This window comes from Scleropages formosus, chromosome 22, assembly GCF_900964775.1.
Source record: "Scleropages formosus chromosome 22, fSclFor1.1, whole genome shotgun sequence".
Lineage (NCBI taxonomy): Eukaryota > Metazoa > Chordata > Actinopteri > Osteoglossiformes > Osteoglossidae > Scleropages > Scleropages formosus.
Genome location: NC_041827.1, coordinates 15,454,571 through 15,467,672, shown reverse-complemented (window position 1 = coordinate 15,467,672; position 13,102 = coordinate 15,454,571). Strand labels below are relative to the sequence as shown.

The following is a 13,102-nucleotide window of genomic DNA, read 5'->3' as shown; positions in this document are numbered from 1 at the left end:
CATAGTGGAACTGGGAAGTAGGAGAGTGAGAGACGACACACCTTCCATGTCCAACACCTTCCCCATAAACAGCTGATAAGATCTTAAGAGCAGACATTTGGAGACCTCAGTTTCATCCATAAATGATATAGGATGTTAAAACCTATACAAAATAATGTCCTACTGCACTGTTTGTTGTAACCACTAGGTCTTAACAATGTGCGAGAGCCTGGAGTGAAACACTGGGATTTTAGTCAAATGGCATAAACATGCTGAGGCCACTGCTGGGCCTGGGATATGAGAAGTAGGAACCTATCATCTCTGCTAAATTTGTGCATCTGCCCAGGGCAAATCAGGCTCCATGGCTCATCAGCCTCTGCTGCTCCCTTCCGTTCACTGGCTCAGTATTTATTTAGTTGTTCGTGTGGACCTTTCCCTTGTTCTCCCTTTTCCCACATTAAAATTCAGGTTTATCTACTAATAATTTCTCCTTGTTACTTTTGTAAACTGGATCCAGCTTTCCCGGACAGTCATCTTCGTGCTGCTCAAGTGCAAGAAGAAACCTAAAAAAGGGCAGTATGCCATTGTTGAGCAGCTGCTCCCCCTTCCCAAAGCCTATTGCAAGTTCAAGAAGCATTACGTGTCTAAAAGGTCTCACTTCCCTTCATGCTGCAGAAATATCAGTCCAGAAAACCTAAAGCAGCCTTGCGGTATAATAGAGTGGATGACATTTACAAAGAAAATTACACCAGCAAGTGTTTTCTTTTGCCCACAAGCAAAATGGTATATCGGGTGGCGTGCAACAGGTGCAGGTCAAGTCTATAACAAGTGGGCCGATTGGGCCATTTAAATATATGTCAGAGAAGTACATTGTTAGCTATTTTAAAATGTACAATTTTTTGTTTTAGTTGATTCAAATGTTAAAAGTTAAATGTAATCAGCCTATATTTCTGTAGCCTACCTGTTCCTAAATTGCTCAGTGCTATTGTGTTGAGGATGTTAATTATCTAAGAGGTAGGTGTATATGTCAAATTAATTTTTGATTCATGTTTTTGATTTGGGCTTCTCATGTGTGTAGAAGAGTGACATTAACTGTGTATGCAGAAATTGTGTAACGTAATGATTCGTAGATGAATTGGCTCCTCTCTTCTCTTACCTCTACCTACTATACTCAACCTTTTCCCTGTTTCTCTATTCCTGCTCTCCCCAAATGTACACAAAGAGAGATTCATTCTCCCTTCTTACTTTTAAGGTCTGGAAGGAGCTTCCACTTAGCACCGTGTCCTAGTAGTCTACTGGCTTTTAAAGACCTCTCTTTACTTGCTACCTTGGAACTGTCTAAATATATTTTTTATGTCATTCATGACCTTTTTCACAATGCATCCAACATCTGATTCCTAGGGATCCTGAAGGATCGATAGAGGTAGTGAAAAGGGCTAACAAAGCCACATTAATGTACCCCCTTCCCAAGTGGCATAAAAGGTAAAGCCCAAACCCATCCATCCTAATGCCTCCACAATTATCACCTTAAATATTAGTTTTTATTAAAAAAGGTAACAGTTGACACAGCATAAAGATGTCATTGTCATAAATTCAAAACAACTGCCCAACATACCTCTGTTCAGATCTATAGAGGAGAGACATAGTGGAAGACCAACAAGCACAGCAGACCAGGTGGGAGTTTGTGCCAAAAATAAATTCCTTAGATCATAGCAAGGTGTATGCACAGTGCTGAAGACATTTGGAACTATTAGCTGTAATCTGTGGAAGCTCTGAGACTGAATTTTGCAGCCCACAGGCCAGTTCTGTTGTCATAGTCCCAAAGCTGGATAGCTTATAGCGATTCTGCAATGACTTTGTCTAATGTATTGCCTTTTTAGATTTTAACGCTTGTACCATGTCAATATACGGATTACATTACTGGGACTTGCCTTCTACATAATCACTCAGGAGTTTAATAAAGGATGATAACTTCTTTTGGACCTCAAGCTGAAAAAAGATCATATTTGCTACCTCGGACAGATCGTTTCATTATTGTGCTCTACCATTTGGGTCACGCGAAGCCACTGCCACATTCCAAAGACTCATGGGCAAAGTTTTAAGACCACACTGATAGCATGATAACTGTATATCAGCATAACCTAGTCATCCATGTTGACTCCTGCATGAGGACCATCTAGCTTGGATTTGGAGAGTTTTAAAGTAATTTAGAATGCCAGGGTTCTATGCACATGCCTCAAAATATTAATCAGGGCACAATGTTTTGACTTCGCTATCAGGCACAAGGTGTCACAACTCCAGGCAGCTAAAATAAGCCCTGTTAGAAACTGGCTTATTCCTTGAGATAAAAACAGATTGAGTTTGTGGACCGGCTGGATATTACTAACATTTTACATCATAGTTCTCTACAATACACTCTCTTCTCTGATCTGTGAAACGAAATGATTAAGCTTTCCAAATTTTGACAACTGCACTGTACTCAGAACCATTTATCCATAAACCTGACCAGTCAGGGGCCTTTATTGTATCAATAGATGCACTCAAGTTGGGGTTAGAGGCCTGAGCAGGAAGCTACAGGCACAGGTAGGCAAATATTCACTGATAGAAAAAGAAGTGCTTTCCTAAAATACATTTTTATGGTCTTTAATGTCACCGGGAGAGATGATAGAGGCAGTTCATCTTCGTCAATGATGCTGCAGTGGATGACCATTCATTGTGATACTAACTCTAGCTTTCTGGTCTGACTTCTGTTGTGATTATCTACAGGGTGATGTTCGCAAAGGCAACTTATGGCCTGGAGTACGGCAGTACGGCTAAGCACTCGCACACTAACCCGCTATTGTTAACCACTTGTGCAAATTGTACTTGTCTGAAGCCTCTCCAGGAAGCACAGGGTATACCCTGGATGGGACACCAGTCCATCATAGTACAACCAAGCAGGACTGTAACGAATGTAAAGCCAAACCTTGAGCAACACGAGTCCTGTGAGATAAATCAGAACTCGAGAAAGACTTTACATTATGTGCCTACTGGAAGTATCTGCTGTAAAACCAATGATCTGGAGGACAGTGGAAAGGTGACAAGCAAAATATACAAAATACATTTATCCGTCGTCTTCTTTTTTTGCTCTCTTTTCAGACAACAGCAACTCATTGTTGGTCTTGTAGTAAGGCTACCTAAGGAAGTACACTGACTCAGAACATCATTAGCTAGCTTGAGTGAAGTTTTAGTTTGAACCCTGAGTGCTAAGTTTATTTTCTGGTTTTTCCTGTTGTTAACAACTAAAATTTCCTTCATCTGCAGTTGTCCTGCACCCGTTTTTTTCATCCTACCTCCTAACACCTGACACTATTGTATAGCCATGACACAAAAAAACAGAGAATGTAATTTCTCCTGGGGGCACGGTGGGTTTGGCCAGGGCCTGCTCTCCGGTGGGTCTGGGGTTCGAGTCCCGCTTGGGGTGCCTTGTGATTGACTGGTGTCCCATCCTGTATGTGTCCCCTCCAGCCTTATGCCCCGTGTTGCCAGGTTAGGTTCCGGTTCGCCACGACCCCACTTGGGCCAAGCAACTTCAGACAATGTGCGTGTGTGTGTGTGTGTGTGTGTGTGTGTGTGTAATTTCTTCTACTTAATAAATAAAACAAAGAGGGTAGGGTGTGCTGAAACAAGCATTCTGTTAAATTTTGAACAGAGAACTACGCGTGCTTTGTGGAAAGGTGAACGAAGCTCCTATGAAAAACAGCTCAATTTTCAATGGGTCATTCATTCAAATTTTAAGAGTATTCCTTAGACGATCCATCAGTTCTTTGATTTCGGCATCATAACGACAAGTATAGAGCGTGCAGATTGCTGGTGGTCTGAAAATGAATTGTGGGAATGCAAATAACAAATATGGGGAATGCAATTACATGCGTCGCCTTGTGGTTGAACACGACTGGCCCTGCACATCTGTGGGCTGGTGATTATTGCTGGTGTGATGCCTCGGCCTCCGTGATTACTTGTCAGCGTGCGGCAGGCCACGGGCGAGAGTGCTGCGTTAAGGCGGACAATTGGTCCTGCTCGTTTGCATTGCAACAAGGGGCACAACTATTTGACTCCGAGTGCTTAGGACCCCTGCTGCCCCACTCAAGTGAATAGTTGCTATGACTTTTCCTAAGGCGATGCACACACACGGATTGGTAGGAATACATTTTTATTACAAGGGTGGAAGCCATCAAAGCATAGACGCGCTCCGATGAGGTGACAGTTTACTCGTATATTGCGTGAATTAGCCTAAGAGCACGAATGCAGCTTCTCCGTTCATCTCTCCAGAATGCAAAAGAAACACAGTTGCATCGAGAATATTTAGTATGTCAAGAGGTATAATCGGATGCAGCAAGGTTCAGTTTTACATGTGCTATAAGCATAAGGGAATAAATTAATTTGTACTTTTTCTGTCATACGAATCTATATGAATTAAACCGCATGAGGTCAACTGTAAGAAACATTTACACAAGCATAAAACTACTTAGAGTAGATATATATTTACTACTTAGGTACAAATAAAGTAGGTCTACTAGGTCTTGTTTCATCAGGGTTTATTTCAGAAATCTCATTAGCCCTGGTGGTAAGCAAATTATTTACTTTCACATAAAATTAAATTTATGAAAAAAGATAAAATCGTAATACCTCCTCTCTGTGATCTCCAATTATACTAGTTTCAGTTACTGTATTTAGTGTTCTCTGTTTGACCTTGAGCTCAAAGGATTAACTTGAGCATCACACAGCGAAGTGTTTTTAAATTTGCCGGTGTGCCAGCATAAAACTGAGGTTTGGCAGACCACCACACCAATGGAGCACTGAGGGAAACCCTGATCGATAAAGCTTAACGAAAGATGTGGAATAAAGCTACAAAATAGGAAAGTGTCACACCGGCACAAGGAGCGCATGGTGACAGGGGGGCTCTACCTCACCGTGTGCCCCTGGAATGACAGTAAAGACCTTCAGAAGTCAGGGCCCTCCTTTTTCAGACTCTTGTAGTCCGTGCTGACGGCCACCAACTGGAAGAGAATACATTTGAATATGTTTTGCTTAAATTAAGTTCATCTGTGTGTCTTTAGGAGAGGAAAACACTAACAGTGCCCATTCCCTCCTCTCATTTAGGATGGTCCCCAATTCGGAGCGTGTTTGTTTATTTCCCACCTTTCTTTTTTTCTTGAGGAAGTGCTCAGGAACGCTCTTTGCATATGTCATGTACAGCTTATACAGTATATCTCCCCATTCGTGACAGAGGACACGTTTTCCCTTCTTCAATGATTATTTTCCTCCTGCATATTGTTTTTGATCAGCTGGCTGTCATCTCCCTCGTCCCTCCTCCCCCTTGTTCATTATTACTGTTCAGACTGCAGTGGAATTTCGATGTGCGACCTTTGCCTGCTACTGAGAATTAAACATGCTGTGCCATGACCTTTCATCTGCCGTGACTTTCATTACACAAGCATGAGATTCGGCTTTGAAAACCATTGAAATTCCGTCTGCAATATGTACTGGTCCTTTATGAGGTCCTATTTTTTTATTCTTCCTTCCTTTTGTTGTTGAATTTTTATCACTGGGTTGGGGCAATGCCCTTACTCAGCATCTTTGACCAATATATTCAAGCATGACAGAAGTGTACCTGGAGTGCATGGATTAAATTCTTAAAACGCATCTGAGATGCTAAGGGCATATTCAAATAAACACGTATTAATTTTTTTTTAGACGCGCTTAATCGTAACGTTTAATAAACATTTAATACACATTTCATAAACGGTTTAGCTCGGGGCTGTCGGTCCCTCCATATGAAAACAGAGCCATGAGCGTGGGTGATCATTCGGCCCATCTCTCGCCAGACAGGATTAGTATGGAAAAAGAATTCACCTTGTACTGATATGTTGGGCTGAGTTTGTTCCAGGGCTCTGGGTTGTTCTTTCTGTCCCAGCTGCCCACACCGGGGTGAGGCCAGGTCACATAGTGAGAGAGAGAGAGGTGATTATGAGAGGAGGTCAATCCGGTCATGCCTTGGCAGGCATCTGCAATTCATTAACTAAGCCCCCTTCTCACACGGACATGGCACAGAGTGTACTTATAATGACCAAGTGAGGAGCCAAGCATAAACAAAGGGTACTTAAAGATGAACAACCAGAATCGGAGCCTTTATAACCACGTTGCCTGAATATGGAAAAATAAGAAAGCTGTTAAAACCAAGAAATGGCCGTTTCATCAATCACACCATTAATGATAAAATAATGTCAGGCATTTCATAAAGAAGTGATGACAAGTGTGATAATCGTTCATTTGTATTCATGCCATTCTGTATACAGAAGACAGACGGGCAGAAAACATACTGAAAGACAGTGGAAATAATGAAAAGTATTACTGTGTGGCAGCCTTAAATAAATGAGATCATTGACATGCAGCAGTAATTGATCTGAGATTTTTGAGGAGTGTCTTATTGTCTGTGCTCATTTTTTCTTGGCTACTTGCGTGTCAAGATGCTATCTGAAGAAGTGGGTAAAGTATTACGAACTTCTCAGAAGGAGTACAAAACGTGTAATTGAGCATTATGTATGCAACCAAAAGCTGAAAAACAATCTTCTAAACTTAACCTGAAAATGTGAATTAGCAGAAAGTAATTATTAACCAAAAGCAATTTTTTAGTTCTTAATCACATACAATTTCTGAGTATTAATAAGATTAGTTCTGACAATTGAACATAGGATTAGAAATTTTTCAACTTTCACTGCATACACGTAATTCTTGTAACGAACAGATGTAATCATAATCCTGAACCAGCTTTTTGCATTAACTGAATTAATTTACAATATAAACATTTCTTATAAAAATCGAGAACTCAATAGAAGGTTAGGGATATCTTTGTTATTGCATAAGGACAAGGATGGCCTTACCTGACATGGGGTCCTCTAGCAAGCCGTATCAGGTACAAGGTAGCCCCCCCCATTCCTAATATCATGAAGATAAACTGGGGGATGAGCTAGAAGATGAAGACACAGAAAGGGATTCTCAAAGCGACCAAAACTGCGAAGATGAACATAGCGTGGCCGCATGAAGATGGCCTCTAGACGTTCTTAAGCGCTCTCCTAATTTTGGCTTTGGCGGTGCTTGTATAGGCGTGTGTGAACGCCACGTGTTTCGAGAGCAAACCTTCTTCACCACAGTAAAGTTTATGTGCATGTGTGTGTATGTGTATTTGTCCAAGCGTGCCTGTGTACATAAGTGTGTTCGTTGTTATTCTTCTCCCTCGCCGGCTGCTCTTCCATATGTATGAGACAGCAGCCATGTGAGGCGCCTTCCTGTCAGCCTGGGTTGAGCGGGCAAGGACGCTACGAAAGAGAGAGGAGATCTGGCTCCCCGCGCCAGGCGAGCTCCTGTGCTCCCCTCGCTGCCTGTCAACCTGAGTGACAGGATCACGGAGAGACCAGGCGACGGGGCCATAGTTTGTTCGCAAAAGACACGGATTAGGATGGAAACACAAAACGAAGATGAGCTGCGAAATTCCAACTTTCAATCAGCACGGCGGCCGCATTCTCGCAACGCCGGCCGGCAAGCCCTCCGATTTTCTCGGGTGTGGCCCACAGTGCTCGACCACGGGTTCAAATTAGAGTGGTTACGTTATGTAAAACTCCATGTGTTCACGTGGCCAGGGAGCATCGCCGGCATCCCACTGCTCGCACCATCTCTCCCCCGAACTCTTAAAAGCCGTGCGTTGTGTCACTACGTCCTTTCAAAGAAATTTATGTAAAACTGCTTATTTGTGTATCTTATAATAATATTAAAAAAAAAAAAAAATTGGTGGGAGGGTATCGGGATTTGTCTATCCTGTGTTTTATGCACCTACATGAACGATGAACCTCGGTGCAGCAAGTGGTAGGTGACAAACTAGGTTTGCTTGAGTCACATGTCTGCAGCTACGTCTCCTTCTCTTAACGTAATGCATGAATTGTACTTTTGCCGAGATGTACGTCGCTTTGGACAAAAGCGTCCGCTAAATGAATAAATGTAAATGTAAATGTAAAACCGGGAGCGCTTCGTTTATTTATTTGTAATTATTTTGACACCGTCACATTTTAATGCTGGGTGACTTTAATAAAAGGAAGTAGCACATTTGGTGCTGTAAACTGTTTGTTTTAAAAAAAAAAAAGTTTCACCTATATTATTCTCCAATTTGTGTGCTACACAAAACCCCCATATATATATATATATATATATAGCACTTTTATTTTAAAAAGTGTAATGATATAGCATCACTTTAATGATTTTTTAAAAAAGGCCCCCAGAAGTGTCTAAATGATAATATAATACAATATGCATCGGGGGCAATATATATATATATATACACACGCATATATTTATATATGTATATATGGCCCACTTTTTGTTTCTCAATTTACACATTTCCTTGTGCAGCTGCTGGGTGTTCATGGAAGGAGTCCCCTGGGACATGAAAATTCTCTTATTAAGATAAACAAAAATTAAAAGCCTGCTAGTTTAAAAGGAAATATTAAACAAAAAGCTGTGTGTACAGTACTGTGCCTCAGACTTCTCATCGCCATTCAGCACGACGACATGATGATTAAATGTCTAGGCAAACAAATGAACCGCGGAGGTAGTTAACGGACAGAAACTAGAGCAGTAGGTCGAGCCTCAGTCATGTCAGTCATGTACTCTCATTCTGCCACTTTTTTTGTCCTAATGCAATATTCTTGTGTTGATAAAAGCTATTCATTCTCGATAAATTACGTAAATTTGCGTCAATTCCCACGTATCCTGTTTCCGAGAGGGCATCTACGAAGCTGAGTTATTATGTGTTAGACATGCTAGTACATGTGATGTGTCAATTAGGCCATTGTGAAGGGATGAAAGATGTTTATTCGTGAATATATTGTCGAAAGGGTTCGAGAGCCGCTTGTCAACACTATTCAACTTCATATGTCACGGTCACGTTTCGGACCTTCGCAGGCGGAACTGCGAATGAGGCTGCAGACGGGCTGAAAACGAGGCTGCAGACGGGGGACGCAGACCGGCTGAAAACGAGGCCGCAGACGGGGGATGCAGACCGGCTGAAAACGAGGCTGCAGAGGAGGGATGCAGACCGGCTGCAATAAGAGGGCGGCGGACAGGGATGCAAATACGGTTCCAAAAGAGGATGCAGACGTGCTGAAAACGAGGCCGCAGACGGGGATGCAGACCGGCCGAAAACGAGGCTGCAGACGGGGATGCAGACCGACCGAAAACGAGGCTGCAGACGGGGATGCAGACCGGCTGCAGTAAGAGGGCTGCGGACAGGGACGCAAATAAGGCTCCAAAAGAGGCTGCAGACGGGAGGAGCAACGCTTTAAGCTCCAGCCCAACAGTGACGTGGATTTAATAGTCGAAGGAATACGTTCTTCACTACAGAGAATAAGTGCTTCTTAAGAGTTTGTGTTAGAAAACCGCCCCTGATGATCTATGTTAAGCGTCCCATCTTTACATCTTTTTCGAATTTGGGCTCAAGCCAACTGCTCTTTTAAAAATCTGGGTCAGATCCGACTCGGATTCTCAGTTTTTATGCTGGCCTCTTTATAAATATATATTATATAATATACACATTGTGCGTGCAGTGTTCACTAAATGATTTCATAAAATTTCATTTTAAACCAACTCGTATTTTCAGTCTCCTTACGTTACAGCATTATATGCTAATTCACCAGCAAACGCAGCTCCCAGTTTTTTTGTATATTTACGTTAACTGCCTCATACGTCATAGTTCTATCGTTAATGAAAATTTACAGTAACCAATGAATCCATGATTAAAATCTGAGATTTGTGCAATTTCTTGCTTCCTTGGTTCATTATGAGGAACCACTGGTCCGGTCCTTGTTGGGTTGTGCTGGCAATTCATTGTTGAACATTCAAGCTGTTTTAATGACACACCTGTTTTTTCATAATAGGAATAATGTAAGTGAACAATTACACAACCGCAAACAAATCTAAACCCATATATACGTGTAATATCCAGGCAAAAACTGCCCAGAGTTAGGATTTAAGTAGGCCTGTTTCATCTGTTTAGTTTAAACCTAATTACAAAGGAACTAAAGACATTGAGATAATATTTGTTAAATACAGACTTCGAGAAATTTATAGGGTCAGTAAATAACAATGTCATAATACTCTACGTCTATACAAACAGCAGAATAGTAGAAAAAAGAACTTACTCCTGGGTGCTTCTTTGCCTGTTGAAAAATGAATTTGAACATGCTGGGTATGGATTCTTTTATTAGTGTCCAAGGTTTCTTCCCACCACTATGTGGTCTTTGAATAGATGAAAGTTCACAAAGAACAATGGATGGAAATTACAGGTAATATTTTCAGCTATATTTTTACTCTATTACTGCAGATGTTTTCACGTTCGGATAATGCGGGTAGGAAGTGTTCGTTGTGATGGTGCAGACCTCTTGCAATCTTTTTTCCCAGATCTGGAAAGGGGTCAGTGGGAGGGAGCGTTATCTAAGCTTCATAATCACATCTGGCCTCTGGGAATTGACACACTCTCGCCAGGGCTCACTATACAAACCTACAGAGGTTTGACAAAGCTCTAATATGCACTGATTAGACTGACATGGTTATTATCAGCTACAGTACATACGCAATGCATTTTCTTCTTGGAGGCAACATCAGTTAATCTGGAACCCCTACAATGTAGAATTGTCACCTTTGAATGTAGATGAGGCTATACATGTGCTTCTGTGTTTTCTATGGATGTCATCCAAAGTCCATCAAATATCAATAAGCATAACATGGACTATAAATTGTTCAGAACTAATAAGCAAATCTCTGCCTTACACAGAGGTGGATCCCTCTCATATTTTTGTACATATGTATTCATTTCATTACACTCATTCTCTAAATTGCCTTAAAAAAGACTTGTTCTGAGTGAATAGTTTTAAATGTAGATGTACAATACATACAGTACACAATGTGCAATCATGCAGCGCTTTATCTATATTCAAATGTAACATTATCTGGTTTTTAGTTTACATGTCACCCCCAGGAACAAAGTCTTTCTGGAGGAGAACACAAGTAACAACGGGCACCGACACAACAGGCATCATATTAGGAAAAAAAGGAATGCTTTCTCTTGAAAATCCATTCTTACAGTTTTGCTTCTCTTCTGTTCGCTAACCTGTTAAGTCACTCAGTTAACAGAAAATCCTGCGAATTAGTAAGAGCATGTGAACCTTCTAGAGGCATACTTTGCAGGTAGCCCTGTCAAGCAAGTACTAGTGAACCACTGAATTACCTTCATATAGTTTCAGCAGGATAGAAGTGTCCACATAGATGTTAACTATATACTTCAATCTATATTTCTAATAATTTAAAGGAAATAATGAATCATCTCCCCTTTTACAGCTGTTGTAATTTTAATATTACCATTGTCATTTCCGTTTGTATAATGTAATAACAAAGATATTATTATAAATATTAATTTTAGCAATACAGCTGCCTTTTAGGAATAACTGGAATCTCATCCTTTGATCTGTACTGTTAACTGGGTTATGGTTGCATAAGAAATTACATTAAAAAAAAAAACATTCAGTGGAAAAGTATGCACTTGCAGATTAGTGATCACTAGAAAATATCTAAATATATTCTCCACTCTGCTTTTTACTGAAATCCACATGAAATTCTGTTTATCAGGTGAATATGTGATTATTTCTTGGTACCATGAACAAGCTGATCTCGATGTTATTGCTGATGCCATTTGTCAGGTAAAGAGATAAGCAAAACATTCCTCTGGTTCAGTTAAGGGAATTCAAACTTCTGTGCAAATAAGAAGATGATAATCACTAAATATTAAATGTTGTACGTGGTGCAGTCTTTTTAGTAATTTCCTTTTGCCTAGGCAAATAAAAATGCAACTCTGTGAAGGCCACGGTGCATTAGCCACTCCGGTAGCAGGAAGAGGCTATTAGGTAGCAAATGGAAACAAAGAAAAAACACATGTTCTATGCTCATACGATGGAGAGAATCCCTTGTGATCCACCACACCATTAGATTGAACTGAGAGCAACTGATTTTTTTGTTCCTGACTCATTGCCATAAATAGAGGCACAGTTTCTACCTTGAAACTGATCACTAGAGACTGTGGAAGACCTTTTTCTAATACATTACATTTTTTCTATGCAAAGATTTGGTTTAGCTCCCGACTTTGTTAAAAACATTAAAAATGTATATTTCATTGGGCACTGTACCACAGTCAAATTGGATTATTGTACTCTGACATGTCATTGGCATAGAGATGCTAATATATTCTGACGTTTGTAGACCAAAGTGCAAATAATAAATCCAATGTACTTTTAATTGCTTATCTGCCCTTAGAATTACAAATTTCAGGAGAAGCCATGGTTCCTCATTTATGGAGGATGGCAATAACAAGACATGGATATCATTTTCAGGGCAAAGCATGCCTTTAACTGTGCCTGAGGGCAAGAGCCAGGTTAGCTCTGCCGCTGTACACTTTGTCGGGTGGTGCCATCTAACAGAAGCTAGCCTAAGGAACTCACCTAAGGGTCAGGTCAACACTGCAGCCTGAAGGAGAGTTCGTGCCCACAGGCAGTACGTCTCCTTGCAGCTGTTTTGACATCTCACATTTTAAGCTATTAAAAAAATGTAAAACGCAACCTATATTGTACATGGAAAATTATCTTATACACACTGAACTCCAGAAAATGATCATTTATAGTTTACTTATATTGACTGTTAGGTTCACTTCTTAATATGCACACACACACTGGCTGAGGCCACTTGTCCTGAGCAGGGCCGTGGTGAGCTGGAGCCTAACCTGACAATACAGGATACAATGCTGGAGGGGACACACCCAGGATGGGACGCCAGTCTGTCACAGGACACCCCAAGCAGGGCTTGAACCCCAGACCCACCAAAGAGTGGGACCTGGACAAACCCACCGCACCACTGCACCCCCGCACCCCTGTCTTAATATGTAATATAATGTTAATGTTCACTTCTTCACTTGTCTGTCGAGTGCTTCATTTCAAGGTACCTTTCTTTACTGAATAAATTATGTTTAAATACCTTTAGGTTTGTCCAA

General features: G+C 41.0%; 1 protein-coding gene across 1 annotated transcript; it reads right to left on the bottom strand.

The window, feature by feature from the left end:
• Positions 1–4,663: 4,663 nt before the first annotated feature.
• LOC108928363 (NDUFA4 mitochondrial complex associated like 2) lies at positions 4,664–10,250 on the bottom strand. The gene is made up of 4 exons (XM_029247973.1): positions 10,209–10,250; positions 6,903–6,988; positions 5,875–5,935; positions 4,664–5,018 (listed from the first exon to the last, which is right to left on the bottom strand). Exons 1-4 carry the CDS (start codon positions 10,248–10,250, stop codon positions 4,962–4,964), a joined length of 246 nt encoding a protein of 81 aa, XP_029103806.1. The 3' UTR covers positions 4,664–4,961.
• Positions 10,251–13,102: the final 2,852 nt, after the last annotated feature.

Bases quoted from the DNA above. Each gene is read 5' to 3' on its own strand.
- LOC108928363 (XM_029247973.1), bottom strand. From the start codon at position 10,250: ATGTTCAAATTCATTTTTCAACAGGCAAAGAAGCACCCAGGA. The intron at 6,989-10,208 runs GTAAGTTCTTTT...TTCATCTTCTAG, and splicing joins AGGCAAAGAAGCACCCAGGA to CTCATCCCCCAGTTTATCTT. The intron at 5,019-5,874 runs GTGAATTCTTTT...ATTCTCTTCCAG, and splicing joins GCCCAACATATCAGTACAAG to TTGGTGGCCGTCAGCACGGA.